At 38.1% G+C, this 19151-nt stretch overlaps 2 protein-coding genes across 4 annotated transcripts; one reads left to right on the top strand and one right to left on the bottom strand.

The window, feature by feature from the left end:
* The first annotated feature begins 314 nt into the window (after positions 1-314).
* On the top strand, positions 315-7359 carry LOC131428084 (guanine nucleotide-binding protein subunit beta-2). Its single transcript, XM_058591744.1, has 6 exons — positions 315-567; positions 4433-4878; positions 4927-5128; positions 5194-5323; positions 6889-6975; positions 7034-7359. Exons 1-6 carry the CDS (start codon positions 496-498, stop codon positions 7138-7140), a joined length of 1044 nt encoding a protein of 347 aa, XP_058447727.1. The 5' UTR covers positions 315-495; the 3' UTR covers positions 7141-7359.
* Positions 7202-16062, bottom strand: LOC131428085 (immunoglobulin domain-containing protein oig-4-like). Of its 3 annotated transcripts, none has more exons than XM_058591747.1 (5): positions 15937-16062; positions 11492-11637; positions 7828-7899; positions 7623-7772; positions 7202-7539 (listed from the first exon to the last, which is right to left on the bottom strand). In XM_058591747.1, the coding sequence occupies exons 2-5, from the start codon at positions 11600-11602 to the stop codon at positions 7381-7383; spliced, it is 492 nt and encodes a 163-aa protein (XP_058447730.1). In that variant the 5' UTR covers positions 11603-11637; positions 15937-16062; the 3' UTR covers positions 7202-7380. The 3 variants fall into 3 exon arrangements, with proteins under 3 accessions (XP_058447730.1, XP_058447729.1, XP_058447728.1); XM_058591746.1 differs by having other exon boundaries at positions 11492-11678; positions 15937-16043; XM_058591745.1 differs by having other exon boundaries at positions 11492-11750; positions 15937-16028.
* Positions 16063-19151: the final 3089 nt, after the last annotated feature.

Raw genomic sequence — 19151 nt, 5'->3', positions numbered from 1 at the left:
GTTCAATCGAGGCATGTAAATGACGCAACACGAACACCTGTATGATTGAAAGTAAGTATAGAGAATATATCAATATTAATCAAACAACTCATTCAAAGCAGATTATTTCAATATGATCAACTTGCACTGGTCACTTCCAAGTTTCAAGAGAGTTACTTTAGTAAGACCTACGCAAAAATTACTAAGCGACACTTGGCGTATTTTCCTATACAGGACATTCAACGTATTTCACATGGGATTCTACCCCGCATTCCCTTAAGGAGAAAATTGAATTAGTCGGTCTAAAGAAGTGCCCACTTCTTAGGCAAGTGATGAATCGATCAGTCTGTTTGCGTCGTACACCGTGTTCGGTCGTTTTATAATTTAACATCAAGATAAAACGTGTACCCTGCTGAAAGCTGAAGAAAAGAAGGTTGAAAACAATAGTTAGTGATTTTTTCAAGCCCGCTGGTAAATATATCCTACTAGAACTACTAGAACCAGTGAACTACAACTATGGCCCCAAAAGATGATGCCGAAGTAACAGCATTGAAGAAGGAACTTAACGATCTAATTGCCAAGATTAAGGTATATTAAAGTCATGCAAACTTTGTGAAAAACATAACGGTACTTTGCTTCGTTTTGTCAAGAGTCGTGATTTAATAGCAGTGAGTTTATTCATTGAAAACGACCCGAAAAAAGCTTCTACGCCAGAGATGGGCAAGTTCTTTGAAAAAAAATTATTCGAGGGTAGCATTCGTTATTCAATTAATATATGCAATTATTCACTCCCTCGTCTATTGATTCATGATTGATTAACTGTGACAGACGTAATCTGCTGTGCATTAGTCACAAGTGAAGGTTTACTTGATGAGTCTTGTTAATTTTTTTCTGCAAAGTGCTAGGAATGCTTGATGCATTTTTCGTGTACATTTTGTCTTGTCCCATTTCTCACAGGACTCACCAAAATGAACAGCATTCTGACAATATTGACATGTTGCCAACTGATTGTCGTAAGTATCCCGCGATTCAGTTGGATTATTTCAATTGCGATTCAGTTGGGTATTTCAATTGCTTTCAGAATTGAATGCGTACTACGTTATTGATTTTGTTCAGTTGAAGTAAATGCACTTGTTTTAGATCGAGATGTTTCTGCTCTGCAAGGAAAGTTCTTGTATCGAAGATCGAATGTTATACGGCTTGAAGTCAACAGCGATTGTATACCTTAGCAGTGACCCCCCGGTGATGAAGTCTGTTAATAAAATTTTCTAAATTAGAGTTCGTCTTATTGCTCTTTGTTTCATTCGTTCCGGCAGTAAGGGTTTTTTATATCGATTGAGCTTGACCAAAATAGAAAACGTTCTACTACGTTCTTTTGAAACACTGTTTCCATTGCCGTTATAGAAAAATTAAGCCAATGTGACAGCAAGCATCTTAATGACACTAATATCAGAATCCTCCATTTTTCAAACTGCTTGAAGCGAAGAACACGACTTTTTCATTCAACCTTCACTAATGTCGTTTTTGCTTGATGCCAAACCGTTTGTTTGAAGCTAGTTTCGAACCTTGTTTCAACGTTGTTGAACTGAAAATCGAGTAAATTTCGAAGCTGGTTTTTATATTCCTGTTGCATAGCGCGAAACCAACACAGTTCCGTGAAAAGTGTTTGTTTTATGAAACTACCCTGGGTCAGTTTCAGTTTTCTCAAGCGAAAACAACATAATAAAACTGACACGCACACACATTGTTCAGAATTTTTTTAGTTCTCGCTCCTAGCTCGATTGGAATTAAACTCTACATGTTGTAAAGAAAATTTTCAAATTTTCATGCCTACCTAAAATGAATCGTGCTACGCTGTTTCTGCAATGCACGATCAATTCATTACCAGAAATTACTACCTTTTTTTTAATTCGCATGTATCGATCGGATTTAAAATGCATAAATTATCATTGTAAATTGTGACTTCTACATCAGTTATCATGTCTACAACTGAAAATTACTATTTTTTAAATTGAATAGGTGATATATCCAATTAGTTGCAATGCCAATTCATGCCATGTCACATAGTTCAGAAAAAATGCGCCAATGAACTATATGGAGAAGACGATCGTGATTCACTAGAAGGTTTAAACTGCAATTAGCATAGCAAAACCAAAACATATACTAAACAATTCTTGAAACTTCGAATTGATACATTGAATAAATCCCTATCATCAGCACCTAAAAATACCGTGCCAACAAACCTTCTCTATTCCGTAGATCACCTCTATCTATGCTCTACCGTAAGGGCTGAGGACAGTACCGTAAAGTGGTAGGTTTTTTGCTATTCTCCCGTTTCAAATTATATTTTCTTGGAAACGGTGCAGAATATAGAAAAACCCACCTGACAATCTCTTCGAAATTTAGTTGAGAATATTCTGTGAAATTTTCAGAATGATTGATTGAGTTTAGCGGTCGTGTTGTACTTTTTTCTGACTGAAGAACTGCTGAAAATTAGAACGCTCGGAAATGCATACCTCTTCTTGTTCATCGAATATCTCGGCTTTGAAGGCTTGTATCATAAATCTACCGTGACAAAGTCTAGATAATTTAGTTTAGATGCGATTAGTACATAAAAACATATATGTTATCTCGATAAAAATAAAGTCTTGTATTTTTCTGTGATACAAAGTCAGTTTCAATGCATCCGCCATTTTTTTCGCTTTGGTTTCCTGATAGCATTCTGAAAAAGGAGAGAGAAATAAAATTGGCTCGACAAGGCTGCCAAACACACAGACGTTTCATTGTATATAAACACGTTTTTTGTTTCGCATTCAATCTTTGTGAAAGTTGAATATTTTTTCATTGTTCATTGGAATCTATGTAATGTTCAGGTTTATGTGATAAAATTTTTCATCAAAATAATAACATGTATGCTGGTAACCCGGTACAGTTTGCTCATATACGCGAGAGTACAAGAGAATTACGATGCGCAAAGGAAATTGAGCGAGCCACGTGGTCGATTTAAAACTCAACACCTGACCCTCTGTCCTCAGACCTTAAAGCGGCGACGGAACCTGCAAACTGGATATTGGTGAGGAACAACGTTATGATCATTTAGGGGTTTTTTGGTTTGTACGTAAAGTACATATTTAGTTTCGATATCTTCGCGTTTCGCCTTCGGCTCATCAGTGCTTAAAGCAGTTCAAATTGAACCGCCATCTCCGCCTAACAGTTCATTTTGAACCGCTAAGCAGACGCAAAGTCGACACTATTTATGTGACCCTTTAGGAATATGATACTAGGTGCCATATCCTATCTGACGTCTCGAACGAAAACAAGTGACGACTGACTACTGGCCGCCGCAAAATTTGAACATTTAGGGGTTTTTTGTTTGTACGTAAAGTACATATTTACATAATGATCTCCCCGAGGTTTAAAATGGAATTTACATGCTTTACAATCGTAACTGAAATTATATTGCGATTTTAAAGACTGTCTCCGCATTCTTTTTGTGAGGATTTGGGAAGAGCATGCCAACAATCAATTTCATATTTTAGCCTTGAAGGGATAAGATCAAATCATCTCGCAATTTGTATTCCTTGTCATCTCAAATCTCCAGTAGAAAACAATACATGCAACACTGAAACTGATTTATTACGTGTTCAATGTCGTTCGAGGATATTCGTAGAGCCTTGTATTGAACTTTAAACTTATCAAGTTTTTCGAATTTTCTTACCAGAAGGTCGTAGAATTTATGTGAAGTTGTTTACCAAAAAACTCGCTCTCTTCTACATTTTGTGACCTACATTGTAATATTGGGTTAAAGGTCACGAACCGGAACTTATGAGTAAGAGTCGAACTTTCGGATAACTACGGGGGGTAAAGGCGTATTACTCATTTAGAGAAAACTTCACGTCTGCTGTTAAATTTTATTCAAAAGCGAAATGATTCATAGGCTAAACAAAATCTAAGAACATTTTTCAAACGTTTTGTACATAATGCATGTATAGAAATATTTCCACCGATTACTGCACAATTTATTGAATGTAAGCCGAGGAATTAAAATACAGTGTGATTTTTACAAATAATATAACTATAGTTACTACAGTGAAAAGATTAGGCTTTAGAATGTTATTACTAGCAACGGTTTATTACAGCTGAACTTTTGCAAATGTAGCTTTCAAATTTGTCACCTGATATAGACTGCATTCTCTATGTTACTCTTACAAATGATATTCGAATAAAGAAAGATTTTTTTCAGATGTTACGTTAGTGTTGTAACTTGGGATTTCCGCACTCGTAACATTTAATTCATTTATACATACGCAAAGCACGTGCTGTTGACCCAACCGCACACGCAAGGATTCTCTGTGCTATTTACTTTCCTGTTTTCGCTAGACTAGCAAGATAGTTGATTCGTTCGATCCAATTAAGCTAATGTAGTAGCGTTTCGAATATTTACCTTCCACAGGACGAACAAAAGAAGGCAGCCGATTGTACGTTATCGGAAAAATGTGCGGATATGGGCGACGTACCGAAGGTGCGCATAACCACGAAAAAGTTCCTTAAGGGGCATATCAACAAGGTCAACTCTGTACATTTTGCTGGAGATTCACGACATTGTGTTACGGGTTCGCTAGATGGTAAACTGATCATCTGGGACACCTGGACTGGCAATAAAGTACAAGTTATCCCGTTACGGTCGGCCTGGGTCATGAGTGTAGCGTTTGCCGAGTCCGGTAATTTTGTTGCTTGCGGAGGTATGGACAACATGTGCACCGTATACGACTTGAACAATCGAGATGCCCAAGGTAACGCGAAAATTGTTCGAGAATTGGCCGGTTATGAGGGATTCCTTAGTTCCTGTCGATTTTTGGACGACACACACGTTTTGACCGGATCGGGTGATATGAAAATGTAAGTGCTTTTCAAGCTGTTTGATTTGTTCACAGTATCCTTTTTCAGCTGTGTCTGGGATCTGCAAGTAGGTAAGAAAACATCCGAGTTTGATGCCCACAATGGGGACGTTGTTTCGATTTCACTCAGTCCAGATAAAAATACTTACGTGACTGGATCTGTCGATCGCACATGCAAACTGTGGGACGTTCGAGAGTCAACTCCGAAGCAGACCTTTTTTGGTCACGAGGCGGATGTGAACAGCGTTTGTGTACGTGTAAAATTGTAAAAAAATAAACGAGGTAGCTTATAACTTGCTTCAAACTTTCCTTCCAGTATCATCCGAGTGGATTTGCATTTGCTACCGGATCGGAGGACAAAACAGCCCGGTTGTTCGATTTGCGTTCTGACCAGCAAATTGGCCATTTCGAACCACCGAACAAGACCAGTGGATTTACATCGTGTGGTAAGCTGTAAACTACATTTTTTCTGATCACGAGAACAATTTTATTCTTAAAAGTTAATATAAATGAGAAAATGTGGAGATTATAGAACTCGTATATTCGTTTCACGGTTGCAAAATTGGAAGATACAGATGTCACGAATTTCCTGAACCGAAAATGTCTATACTCCGCACAGCATCCAGTGAAAAACTTATGTGAAAAAAATTGAATGACATAGTGAAAATGAAAGTTTGTGAAAAAGTGGCATGATATGGGAGGATGGCATGGAATAGAAGGGAATTTGCACGGATAAAAATCCAATGATTAAAATCATGAAATCGTGAATAATGTCTATCATGAATAATAAGTCATGATTTCATTAGCAAAATGATTAATATCATGATCAATAAAACATCTTCCATGAAAATTTTCATAATATCATGATATCATTTTGCTCATGAAATTTCTTGATTTCATGATTAAAATATCATGGTACTGGCAATAGATTTTTATCCGTGTGTGAATGAACAACTTATTAGTTTTCTTATGATGAAATGAACAGATATACAAAACTAAGAATAGAACTGACAGTCTGAACTGGCCCTTCTGCAAAAAAAGTTTTTAATATTAATGTCCTCGTAAATTATGTACAAAAATAATAGTTATGAATTGTGAGGAGCACTGACTTCGAAAACGTGAATTGTGGGGTAAAATTTTGAAATTTGATATAATTTTTACTGTTACACTAAATTTTATACCTTATACTGACAGTTCCGATAAAACTGCAGTTCCGATAAAAGGATGTTGGTACTTGCATCGAAATTTCTGTAAATAGAACTGAACAGTACGGTTAGTTCTTATGCAGAGTGCGAAATATTTGCCAGGTAACAATTAACTCCCGGTGCTACACTCTTTTTTGCTTTCATTTTCGTTATTTCACTCATCAATCACAAAGCTACGAAATTTTATTGTTCCTTGGAGCGTTTCTTCCCATTTTCTTCCCACTCTGACAAGACCAAATATAAACGTCAGACGTAGTCGAACCGTCCGAAGGGTGAAATTACGATTTATTGTTATAGAATGCCTTTGTGGGTAATTTTATCGAAAATCATGTCGATTTTCGCAAATATTCTTCAAATCAATATCAATTTATGCAACAACTGCTAACACTGGTTTATGGATAATTGTCCAATTTACATGTGCAAGTATAGCAGTTTCTCCCGTCTAACATCGTTATCAAATGTTCCACGATGTTTGAACTCATCAACAATCTCGGATCCAACATAATTTGATCTACTTCGTTTTTCACTATAGCCATCTTGGTAGAATTTTAGGACAATTATTCACTCGTAGCTTCCTTATTAAAAGGTGGAAAAGCCTCTTCCACAGCACTACGATCAACATTCATAAAATTCTTATCGTCTGCGAAGTGAAACAATATACAAGATTACGATACGATTTCGTTCATCTGCGTGTCAGATCTGTATCAGTATAGTAGTTCAAATAACAAAGTCTCGATAGTAGTTAAAGTTTTAAAACTAGAAACAGATCATTCAGAACTAATTGAAAAATATTTTTTATTGTGTAGCTCTATCGCTTAGCGGCCGATTCATCCTATGTGGATCAGACGACAACAATGTCCACATTTGGGACACGATGAAAGGTGTACACAATGGTAACTAGTGGAATATTATAAAATGATAATGATTGCATTTGTTTAACATTGTTTGCAGGAGTGTTGAGTGGTCACGAGAATCGCATTACATCAATCTGTATGGCTCCAAACGGGATGGCACTGGCAACCTGTAGCTGGGATCAGAATGTGCGCGTCTGGGTCTGAAAATTTTCAGTTTGGTTTCAAGAAGTGATGAGAGGTGAAATTGCAAATGCAAAAATGACAGTTCTGTTTTTTTTATATATTTTTAAACAATCATTGAATATTTGTTCACAACATAACACTATAGCTCAAGACTGAGCTGCAATCTTTCTATGAGGTGATGTAATAAAACCGAATGTTTTAACTGAACAAAATAGTTATCAAACCCTATACTAAAACACAGTTCACAGCTTTGGTACAACATTAATCGAAAGCAATCGAGAAATCCGTCTTGAAACTTCTTCGGTCGATCGAGTACATGTTGTCTGCGGTACACTCGTACACACCGGCGTCCATCTGCGTAGCAGGATCAATCTCTATTTTGGATTTGACTTTGTCCTTCCCGATGTACCATTCGTGGACCTGTAATTGACAACATTTAAGCAACTCTCGAAAGTCTCAATCGACTTTTGTTGGTTTAGTCCGATAATCATTGATAAACCTACGTGTAAATAAAGATGACTGAAGATTTCCACCCCATCTTTGAACCAAGTGATCGTTGGTCGAGGAGTTCCTCTTGCAACACACAAAAATGCTATTTTATGACCGAGAACATATTCATAATCGAAGTGTGATGCCAGTGTTATTTTGGCGCCCTGAAAACATTCGCTGTTAGTTCTGAATGTTCTAGTTGCATATTTGCGTACTCACATTATTATTATTATAGTATTGGTCAGATTCCGGATCTCGGTATTTTCCTGTAATTGGCAATCCGATTTGCATCTGAAAATAGTCAAAAGGCGCTCTATGAATCAGTACTAGTTGTCTACTATAGCTGCTTTAGTCAGATATCCGAAAGAGACGAATAGTTTTCTCTGGTTAGCGGTCAATTTTCCAATTACTGAACACAACCGATTGTCGTATCATTACTAGAACGGTTTATATAACATTCGGTGCTATGGAATAGCATGCACGTTTTGGACAAATAGCTACACCGAGCGACCCTCTAGGTATGCACTGTACTAGGTCCAGACTTTCGTAATTAAAAAGTTATTTTATTATGTTATTTCCTAATCGTGATAGTCATCATCAATATTCGAAATATGACAAAGCGAACATTTTGCGATTCATCAACAGGAATTTCCAATCAATCCGTAAAAGAATTTAGTAATTTAAGTGACAATCGATGTAATGCAATTTCCAATTTAGCCGGCATATTCAATAACCCGTCATTCCTAAATTTTACACACACGCATAGAGTGAGAAAGAGAGAAAATTACATAATCATGAAAAACTAGATGGCGAAGAACAGAAGGCTCTTGGTCCGGACGGAATCACCGAGAGATCTTGGAAACGATTATCGAACAATCAGTTCGAATTCAGTGAAGATGTCTCGACGGTGGATGAAAGTTTGGCAATGTTCGTTACCTATTTTTTACAATCAAGTCAAAGTTTGAGTAGATAATGATTCAGATACTACCAAGGGGAGAGTCGCTTAACACAAACTATGTTGTGCCTCTAAAAACACGTGATATACTGTGAGCCCAGAGGTTCTTCAAGGAATTTGAGGAAGACAGTCAGAACGGGCTCGATGCAAAATTACAGCAAGATTAGGACAGCTCAGAGAAGGTCAGATCGACCCATCGAATCATCCCAAATCTGTAGGAGTAGGAAGGAAGTACGAAATGAACTTTTACTTGAATTAATTTGTTTCGGGCCATGGCTGTTTCCGGAAGTATCTGTATCAGTGTGAACATATCTTACTATTCATATTACCATATTCATATTACATATTACCAGAACATATGATCTACGATTATCCAAGGTTTGCGTAAGTCCGTAGGAAAATGTCGGCCTTAGGGGTGGAAAACATTGCGGAAGAAGTGAGGGTCGTTAACAAGATACGTCATTGCAGTATACATGGTGGCGATGCAAATACTGTCAGAGCTGCTACGAAAATGGAGACAGCATTAGCGAATAAGCATCGGTTCGGTCTCTGTCGGAGCAGTCTATATCGATCGTAAGGAACGAGACGAGAAACCATCCTCCAACATGAACCGAACTGTTGGTTTCAGGAGAATTCCCTTCATCAGGACTCCGTCAGTGTAGGCTCTCCGTCAGTGTAGGCTAGATTCATCGTCGAACCTAGAACCGCTAGAACCGGAACCGCCAAGACGACCTAGGTACTCACTCGGGTGTCCAGTGTGGTGTGCCAAGATATTTGAAACTTCCATCCCGTAGAAAAAAGCGCCAACAGGAAGACCGAGATCGCGAAGCGATGGAACAGCTGTTCCGTGCTAATGACACAAGGAAGTTCTACGAGAAGGTGAACCGTTCGCGCAGAGGCCATGTGTCACAGGCCAATATGTGCGGGGATCTTCTCACGAACGACTGTGAGGTGATCGAGAGGTGGCGGCAGTATTTCGACGAGCACCTCAATGTGCGATGTGGCGGAATACGAAAGTGGCGGCGCGGTAACGAACTTGGGAACGCGTGCGGAGGACGATAGACTGCCGGTCCCAGACCTCCAAGAAGTGGAGGAGGTGGTAGGCCGGTTGAAAAATATTAAGGCCGCTGGCGTTGACCAACTACCAAGCGAGCTACTAAAACACGGTGGTAATGCACTAGTGAAAGCACTGCACTGGGTCGTTACCAAGATCTGGGAGGACGAGCTTTTACCGGAGGAATGGATGGAAGGAATCGTGTGTCCCATCTACAAAAAGGGCGATAAGCTGGATTGCTGCAATTACCGCGCGATAACTCTGCTGAACGCCGCCTACAAGGTACTCTCCCAAATCCTATGCCGTCGACTTTTACCGATTGCAAACGAATTCGTGGGACAATATCAGGCAGGATTTATGGGCGAACGCGCTACCACGGACCAAGTGTTCGCCATCCGCCAGGTGTTGCAAAAGTGCCGCGAACACAATGTGCCCACACATCACTTATTCATCGATTTCAAATCAGCCTACGACACAATCGATCGAGAACAGCTATGGAAAATCATGCACGACTACGGATCGGTCAAGGCTACGATGGATCGAGTGATGTGCGTTGTTCGAGTATCGGGGATAAACTCGAGTCCCTTCGAAACTCGCAGAGGGCTACGGCAAGGTGATGGCCTTTCGTGTCTGCTATTCAACATTGCTTTGGAGGGTGTGAAGATGAGCGAGGATAGACACGAGTGGCACGATTTTCAGAAAGTCCGTCCAGCTACTTGGTTTCGCTGATGATATTGATATTATAGCACGCAACTTTGAGAAGATGGAAGATACGTACAACGGACTAAAAGCTGAGGCCAAGCTGATCGGACTAGACATCAATGTGTCAAAGACAAAGTACATGAAAGGCAGAGGCTCGAGAGAAGATAACGTCAGCCACCCATTACGAGTTCTGATTGGTAGTGATGAAATCGACGAGTTCGTGTACTTGGGCTCACTGGTGACTGCCGATAATGACACCAGCAGAGAAATTCAGAGACGCATACTGTCAGGAAATCGTGCTTACTTTGGACTGCGCAGAACGCTTCGCTCGAGCAAAATTCGCCGTCGTACGAAGTTAACTATCTACAAAACGCTGATTAAACCGGTTATCCTCTACGGGCACGTGTCCTGGACAATGCTTGCGGAGGATCAACGCGCACTAGGTGTTTTTGAACGTAAGCATCTTCGGCGGTGTTCGGATGGAAGACGGTACGTGGAGAAAGCGAATGAACCAAATGCAAATTTAATCAATCCTTAGTTTCGACGAAGGAAAAGGAATATTTATTGTGCCTACTTCAAGATAAATTTGTTTTCGGAATCGTGAACGTTTACCAGCTAACTTGCAGAAAAATAACAAATAATCTGTGTCCCCTCTGAAAATATCAACCATCTGTCGGTCAATCTGATTAGCGAACACGATTCGCTCGACGGAAGGCAACACGTCTTTGATTGCTCTTATACTTAGCAACACTGCCCATAAGCCCACCAGAAACATTTATTGTCCTTATTGTCTGGACGGAGTTATCAAAATCAGCCAATCAGGAACTGGAACATTCTGGCATAAAATTGGAACAAAACCAGCCCCTAGTTGTCAGGTCTTGTCTTAGATCCTTCTTGGTCCATTTGTAAAGGAAGAGGAAGCAAACTTTGGAAAAGTGTTAGCTCATGTTCATCCAACTTAACACAATTGTTGGGTGAGAGGTAAAACTCGATGACAAATGCCAAGTTTTCCACAAAAATATTTGGTTTGGCAGGTAATATGCATGTATGTTGAACTGCTGCAATATATGAAATATGAAAAATTCACCAGAAAGTATTTCGTAAAATGATATACTGCAAGAGGTTGTTAAAACTGTGTGAAGTTAATAAGTTTCGCAGACACGTTTACTTACCCTTGATTTGGTGCGCCCACGAGCACGGCCACGTCTTGCCATAGCGTCCCCAACTAGTATCACTAGTATAACCAAACACACGAACAATGATCTTCTGCAGTGTAATTTCATTTCTCAATTTTGGCACTTTTGATGAAACTGTTTCACTATTTGTTTTTTTTTTTTTCATAAACCGAGAATCATAACGCTATTGTGAATGTCATGAGAGATGATTACAGGGTCCGGCACTTGAAGTGTAACCAACTTCAGACCTTCGAGCCTGGCGTCAAGGTAAATGCGACATATTATCGGGAAAGTATTCTGGAGGTTGCTTTGAAGCCGTGGGCAGACAAACATTTCGGTGGCAGACCATGGACGTTTCAGCAGGACTCGGCACCGTCTCACAAAGCTCGAGTGAACCAAGAATGGCTGAAAAACAACGTTCCGAACTTCATCACGTCCACACAATGGCTCTCGAATTCACCAGATGCGAATCCAATGGATTATTCTCTTTGGGCCATTTTGGAGAGCAAAGTCCGAACTAAAAGATACACCAGTTTCGAGGCGCTGAAAAAAGTTATTGTCCGCGAGTGGGCCAAAATACACCTGCAAGTCACATTCGGGCAGCTTGCGATTCGTTTTTTGACCGTCTCAAGGCCATAGTCAAAGCAAAAGGTGGTCATATCGAGCAAAAGTGAATTGATTCTGAATTTTGTATTATTTTTACACATTTTGTACTTTGAATTAAGTAAAAGTAATTTTCCAAACTGAATTTATGGCCTTTTTAATTGGTTACACTTCGAGTGCCGGACCCTGTAGTTCATTCGAAACGTCCTGCTAAATCTATTCGGTGATAGTTATCATACAGTTTCGTGTTCACAACCAGTACCACAATAGTTCAAAACCAGTTGAAATAGATGTAAAGATGGTAAAGTAATGATTTAAAAATACAATGAGGTAGAAATAGGTGGGGCAGCCATATCTCTTTTGTGTTAGTGAAATTATCTTTCCTAAGGCTAGCCACACACCTAGAAAAAATCATGTAAATTTACGTCTTCTGAGACCGACATATTCTAGCATCAAAAAATGACTCATTTTTATTGTTAATCGAACACAAGTTAAATGCATTTCGATATATTTTTAATTGCTAAAACATGTACGTTTACATGTCTACTTGAAAACCCCACTTTGACGTATATTTAAATTATTTTTGTACAAATCAATACTTTTACGAATTATGTTCTTTGCTACAATTTTTCTGCACCGATACCATTGGTGTAGCACTCATCAAAGGTTCGGTGTAGCTCTGAAATTGTTTATTGTAGTCAAGGGTTACTGTTTATGTTTTCATCATTTTCGTTCGTTTATTCATGACTGGTGTAACACTGCACCGGTGTAGTGCATTTTAAAAAACGAAAATGACATGCAATAAAGCAAAAATTAATCCAATTAGTTCAATATTCAACTTTTTGGTTAGAATACAAATGTCACATCGAAAACAATGTGAATCATAAAAATGCATTTGGACAATTCCGCAGACATAGATACATTAATAGATCATTTAAACCTTTACGTTTACCCAATTGAAGCACAGAGAAAAGAAATCCAACTAGTGACCTTAACGTGTTTCAGAAATTTACGATTATTTGGCAAAGTGATCACCAAGTAGTAATTCGTCTGTAGATGCGCTTTGATCAGCCCAGCAATTGCTTATGGGATCTGGAGTATGTATACATTGCTTGCATACAATGGTAATGTGCATCGTACGCAACGGTGACATTTAACGAATTTTCACTTCTATGCTTTACACAATTGAAAAAAATTGTTGAGCCTGGATGTCTGTTATCTGTGATTGAAGTTAGGAATCTATCAGTTCCAAAAACTCAAACTAAATTCAATTTTCCTATCGTCATAGCTGATTTGATTGAAGAGTGTTCGTAGACGGCAATATAATCGCTCTCATAATCCTGTCATGAAAGTAATAAAAGGAAACTGAAGATTCCTTCTTTTTGTAAAATTAAATTTTCGCGTATATAGTCGAATAAACTTTCTGCAACATTTCTGGTGCAAATGAATTCTCTAAAAGAAGAAAAATCAAATTCTTCTTACAAACGACGAAAAAGTTCACTTATTTAGCCATTCGAATGTCCACAATTTGAATATTTCCTATTAATGCGTCTCACTAAAAAATGACCATATTTCAACATTCGATACAATTCTCAAGATGGTATTACTGAGACGAGTCATGATGAAGCTATGAAAATCATAAGGGAATTTAAAAATATGATGGTTCCAGGAAATGATGGATTTTTTTTTAATTTTTTATTATGTTGACACCGTTGATACTCTTGGTTGAAGTGATTTGCATTAGTTTATTTCAATGAAATCGAAAAAAACATTACAGTAACCGAAACAACAGAAGCATTCAGTTATTACATAGTAAACTTCTTCAAAAATATTTTCGTAAGAACTTGCTAGTGTTACTGACATGATAAAAGCACATAAATCTTCTGACATTCTCGGATTGATCTTCTAGACACATCTTGAATTTGTCTTCTGAGACGTTAACAAAAAAGAAAACAAAAATCAAGACCATAATCCATCGCGGTGTGCTGTGAAGTAAACGGAACTGAAACATTTGCTACTCTGCGAAGACGAGTGTCTCGTACAATGATGATCGTCACACAAATATCGTTTGCACCCCTATGTGCTAACAGAATTTAGGTCATGGATTGAATAATTTAGAGCAGTATATACAAATCACGATTATTGGGATAAGCTACACATGTTTCAGGCTGTTATCCAGTGTGTAGCAAATTGAATAAAATTTGCACAAAGATGTTGACAAATATAGATAACAAAATATCAATGCAAATGAAGGCACAGAGAACAGACACCCAAGCTAGTACAAACTTTTTCAAAAAAGCTGTGTAAAGCATACAAGTAAAAATCTGTTAAAAATCACCGTTGCGTACGATTTTGCACGCATGAATTACCATTGTATGAAAGCTCGAACGCAAGAGCCCATAAGGGATTACTGGGCTGCTTGAAGCGCCTCTACAGGAGAATTGTTACTTGGTGATTGCTTTTAAAACAATTAAATTTCTTATACAAATTGAAATCTCTACTTGGATATCTGTGATCAAGGATATTACTTTCAACTTTATTTGTGCCCTAACACCACTAGCACTCTTCGTTTCGTTTCACTTTTGAATGTTTTCTCATAACTCAACTGTTACGTGATGTTTTGTTGAGTGCAAAGTTCTGATCGTCGTATTTCCATCCCTAATTTTAGTATGACCAAACGAATAAGTATGCATATTTGAAAATAGAGTTTTTATCTCGATTATAAAGCCCGGGTCGGTGGTTCAGAGTATAAAGCATTGTTCTAATAAACTAGAATTTGTATGTTTGAGTTCTGTCTTGGAAGGATTCCTAGTGTCCGTAGGATCGTAGCACTGGATACTTACGAATCGGCTACGAAGTCTATTGAAACAGGAAGTTAAATTCTGCATTGGAATGTGGTATCCTGACTTTGCTTTATTTTTCCATGAAGGATTTAACCTCTTCGGTTTCGCCGCTCGGGTCATTCAAACTCCCTGACCTATGTGAGATGGGGCTTGAACCAAAGTAATACAACTGCACCTCGCCTCAAGCTGCGCAGCAGCATACTAAGAAACCAAAAACAATCTTCCATAGTTACAACAATGGTGCATACTTTACCGGTTTATTGTTCATGAAACAAGCACAGTTCCCCAAAAACATCTCACAAACCTGTGTGAAATACACTACAGTTGGACTTATCAAATTCACATGTAAGCATTAATATTCACAATAAATTCACTTTTTACAGACTGTAAATTCCTCTTGCTTCAAAACAATAATCTGAAATAATGCATATCTACTGTGAACCGATTAGCAAAGAGCATTTTCGATGCAAACAAGCCGTAAGTTAGCATTATCATTGATTCAAAATTAATTGTCGTATGTTTGACCTAAAGCGGCATTTAGGCAGTTATACATTGTCATATAGTGACATATGGCCCTCATCACACCCAGTGGCGTCTACCGAGGAAATTTGACGACCGGAGCAAAATAAAATTTGCTGCTCCCATCAGTGGTTTATTGAGCAAATGCGCAAAAAGGGTGAACTACAGAGAGATCGCTGAGACGAGCCGCCCCCCAAAAAACGATGCACCCGGATCGAGTTTACTGGGATGGTTTTACTCGTGTTACTTTTTGTAAGAATTTGAAAACATAATTTTTCATAGATCAGTGACTTCGCAAAATAACTGAATGGAATATAAGTTTTTATACATATAACTTTGAACTGAAAATTACAAATGAGAACGATTGAACGATTTACAGAAAATAAACAAAGGATTCAACTCGTATTTTTCGAATGATACATCTCCACATTTTATTCTGAGACATTCGACTGCGATGGTGATCACTTTATTATTTACCGAAACTTGTATTCACGTTGCAAGAAAACGGAACCGATATAAATTTAAATCTGGATATAGTTTCAATTTTTCTGGCCGCTGCGGCCGAATGCTTGCACTAAACTAACTGTCGCTGGTTCAATATAAGCATTATTTAGTTCCTGTGCGATCCGAACAAATACACGTGCACCTCATCCTGCAAAATAAAACAAATCCATCCACTACAGTACTTGCAAAATAAAAACAGGTGAATAGTTCACCAAACAGTGTGGCGTATCCTTTATCGCTCAACACACTATTTATATTTATTTATTTATATTTTTAATCAACAGACAAACTAAAGTCTTAATGATTATTTCTAAGAATATTCGAAAAGTTCGCTTTTATTCTGCTACGAGGAAAATGGAAATCGAATCCCATAGATACGCCATTGATGATTCGCTGCAATCCAATAACGGCACCGTTGATTCCGTAGTTAGTACGACGTAGAGGCATTCTGAGGAGGTTGTTGTTGCGAAAAGCATCCCACTGCTTTAATAACTAGGCAGCTGGTGAGGTATATTCCAGGGCAAACGACAAAGAGAGAAACGAACGAATCTGCGCTGTATTGATTCTAGTCTTAAAGCTCCATTATGAAAGTGAGGGTTCCATACTGTCGAACAATATTGGAGTATTGACCGTACAAGCGAGCAGTAGAGATAATTCAAACAGTATATATCTGTGAAGTGCTTAGCGGTTCTCATGACAAATCCTAGATAACGAGAAGCCTTTGCCACAATGTACGAAATATGCTTGTAATTCAATTGTTCGTCGAGAAGAATGCCAAGATCTTTGACACAATTGACTCTATCAATCACTGATCCTCAAAGACAATAATTGAAACATATAGATGTTTTTTTTCGTGTGAAGGTGATAATCGAGCATTTGCTAATATATAGCGTCATTTTATTAATTTCACACCACTCAGAGAAAATTTCAAGCTCACTCTAAAGGAAATTGGCATCTTCAATATTCTTCATAATATGGAATAACTTTAGGTCGTCCGCAAAAAATAATCGTGGATCTTTTAATGAATAGTTCACGTCGTTAAAATACAGTAGAAATATCAGTGGTCCGAGATGACTGCCTTGTGGAATACCAGAAAAAGCAAAAAATTCCTTGGAAACATTTTCATTGATATTAACCGCCAGTCGTCGATTGCGAAGATACGATTGAATCCACCGAAGAATGTTGGAACCGAAGCCCAGTCTGTCCAATTTGGCAATTGTGATAGCGTGATTAATTTTATCAAAAGCAGCAGAGAGATCCGTGTAGACAATGTCCTTTTGATGACCTTTAGACATAGCATCCATTATAAACGTCGTGAAAGTTAGTAGGTTAGTGGCCGTTGAGCGTTTCGGCATGAGCCCGTGTTGATTTTTAACGATGTACTGCTTGCAGTGATTAAAAATAGGCTCCAGAACGACAAGCTCAAACAATTTAGGAATGGCGCTAAAAGCGGTGATACCACGGTAGTTGTCGATGTTCTTCTTGTCTCCTTTTTTGTACACAGGAAACATATAAGCAGATTTCCAGATATCAGGAAATACTCCAGTCATGAGTGACAGTCGGAACAGAAGACATAGAGGTACTATAATACCACTAGAGCATCGCTTCAAAATAACTGCCGGGATACCGCCGGGTCCAGCAGAGTGTGAAGACTTCATTTTTGCGACTGCTGTTTTTACGGAACTTACACTTTTGTTGATTGAATTCATTGACTGTCCCAAAACGGGAACGTTAAGTGCCACCTGGGTAATTTGGGAAGTGCTAAAATTTCTCTAGAAAATATCTCAGAGAATTTTTTCATGAAAATTTCGCAAATTTCATGCATGCTAGAACTTGTCTGTTCATTGTAAAACATAGATGAAGGAAGTTCTTACTCCTTCATTTTCTCGTTAACGTGCTTCCAGAATGATTTTGGATTAGACTTCAATCTGTCTTTTTCAAAACTTTGTTGATTTCTACGTAGTTTTGCCGGTGCAACAAATCTCCGTTCTTAGAATATTTGTTTAATGCTGTCCTTTTTAAACTTTTCAGTCGTCGTAGTTCTACGGTTTGCCACGGTACTTGTTCGGGTGGCTTACTAATTTGTTTAGGAACATATTGGTCAATAGCATACATCAGAACGTTGGAAAATGTTTGAGCTGCAAGATTAACACTATGTGACTTTATTATTTTCTTGCAAACAGAGAGTAATTCTAGCTCTTGATATACCTATAAGTATTCAATGAAACAACATAGTACTAGGGAGGATTAAAAGTATACGTTCGTGTACAGGCTGATCAGCCGGCGCATTGCATCCACGTTTTCATACCGGAACGCTATGAGTTGCTTGTGACAAGATTTATATCTCACCATGGGCAGCTGTGCTATGCTTTACCACTGTTGAATGTTTGAGATCGTGTCACAACATTCGGCAGATTAACTAAATTTGCTTACTTGGTTGCTTTTTATTTGCTCTAACCTCTCCGTTCCCTTTATAAAAATGTTCTATATATTGTCCAATTTAATGATCTGTAATAATAATTTTCCAATATTTCATGGTACGTATCGCTCCTGATGTTTACCTACTATAAACATCGTCTAAGGAACCGGTTTGCACTATCTTACGTTTCGTCTTTGACTCACCAGTGCGTCATGTTGACGCGGCGTGGCAGTTCAACAAGAACTGCTATGCACTGATGAGTCGAAGATTAAACGTAAAATGAAAAAATTTAAAATTCTGTTTAAATTCTATCTTTTGAAAAAGCGTGAAATAAATACTTGAACTGCAATAGCTTAGCTCTTTTGTTTTTCTATAATAAATGATTTAGCTTTTCTGATTCTCTTCAAAACATTTCAAACTTTAAGTTAAGGCTTAAAAAAAATAAAATTTTATTATTTAGATTTCACCTTCACAAAACCTTCCGCGTTCCTTCTTTTGTTCTCCCATAATCACTATGCCAAATTTTACCACAATCGGAGAACCTACGTTTTCGCATCCACGGTTCAGAATTCGTATATAATAAGTATGGGGAAAACTGGGACCCTATGGACTCTAAAAGCCAGCACATGTGTCATTTCCGGAGAAAATTTGACGAAGAAGGAAACCTTCTAATACTGTAAAACAACCTGACGTTTGTAGAGAAAGCTATCAAAGGGAAAACCGATACAAGGTCTAAACAATGGTTCATTATTTAATATATCTAGTATCG

Source organism: Malaya genurostris, chromosome 2 (genome assembly GCF_030247185.1).
Source record: "Malaya genurostris strain Urasoe2022 chromosome 2, Malgen_1.1, whole genome shotgun sequence".
Classification (NCBI taxonomy): domain Eukaryota; kingdom Metazoa; phylum Arthropoda; class Insecta; order Diptera; family Culicidae; genus Malaya; species Malaya genurostris.
The sequence above is the reverse complement of the archived record's forward strand: the minus strand, read 5'-3'. Positions and strand labels throughout refer to the sequence as shown.

Excerpts from the sequence above, each read along its gene's own strand:
- LOC131428084 (XM_058591744.1), top strand. The coding sequence starts at position 496 with ATGGCCCCAAAAGATGATGCCGAAGTAACAGCATTGAAGAAGGAACTT. Across the intron at positions 568-4,432 it reads ATCTAATTGCCAAGATTAAG|GACGAACAAAAGAAGGCAGC; the intron begins GTATATTAAAGT and ends TACCTTCCACAG. Across the intron at positions 5,324-6,888 it reads CAGTGGATTTACATCGTGTG|CTCTATCGCTTAGCGGCCGA; the intron begins GTAAGCTGTAAA and ends TTTATTGTGTAG.
- LOC131428085 (XM_058591747.1), bottom strand. The coding sequence starts at position 11,602 with ATGAAATTACACTGCAGAAGATCATTGTTCGTGTGTTTGGTTATACTA. Across the intron at positions 7,773-7,827 it reads AATACTATAATAATAATAAT|GGCGCCAAAATAACACTGGC; the intron begins GTGAGTACGCAA and ends GAATGTTTTCAG. Across the intron at positions 7,540-7,622 it reads TCAGTCATCTTTATTTACAC|GTCCACGAATGGTACATCGG; the intron begins GTAGGTTTATCA and ends TGTCAATTACAG.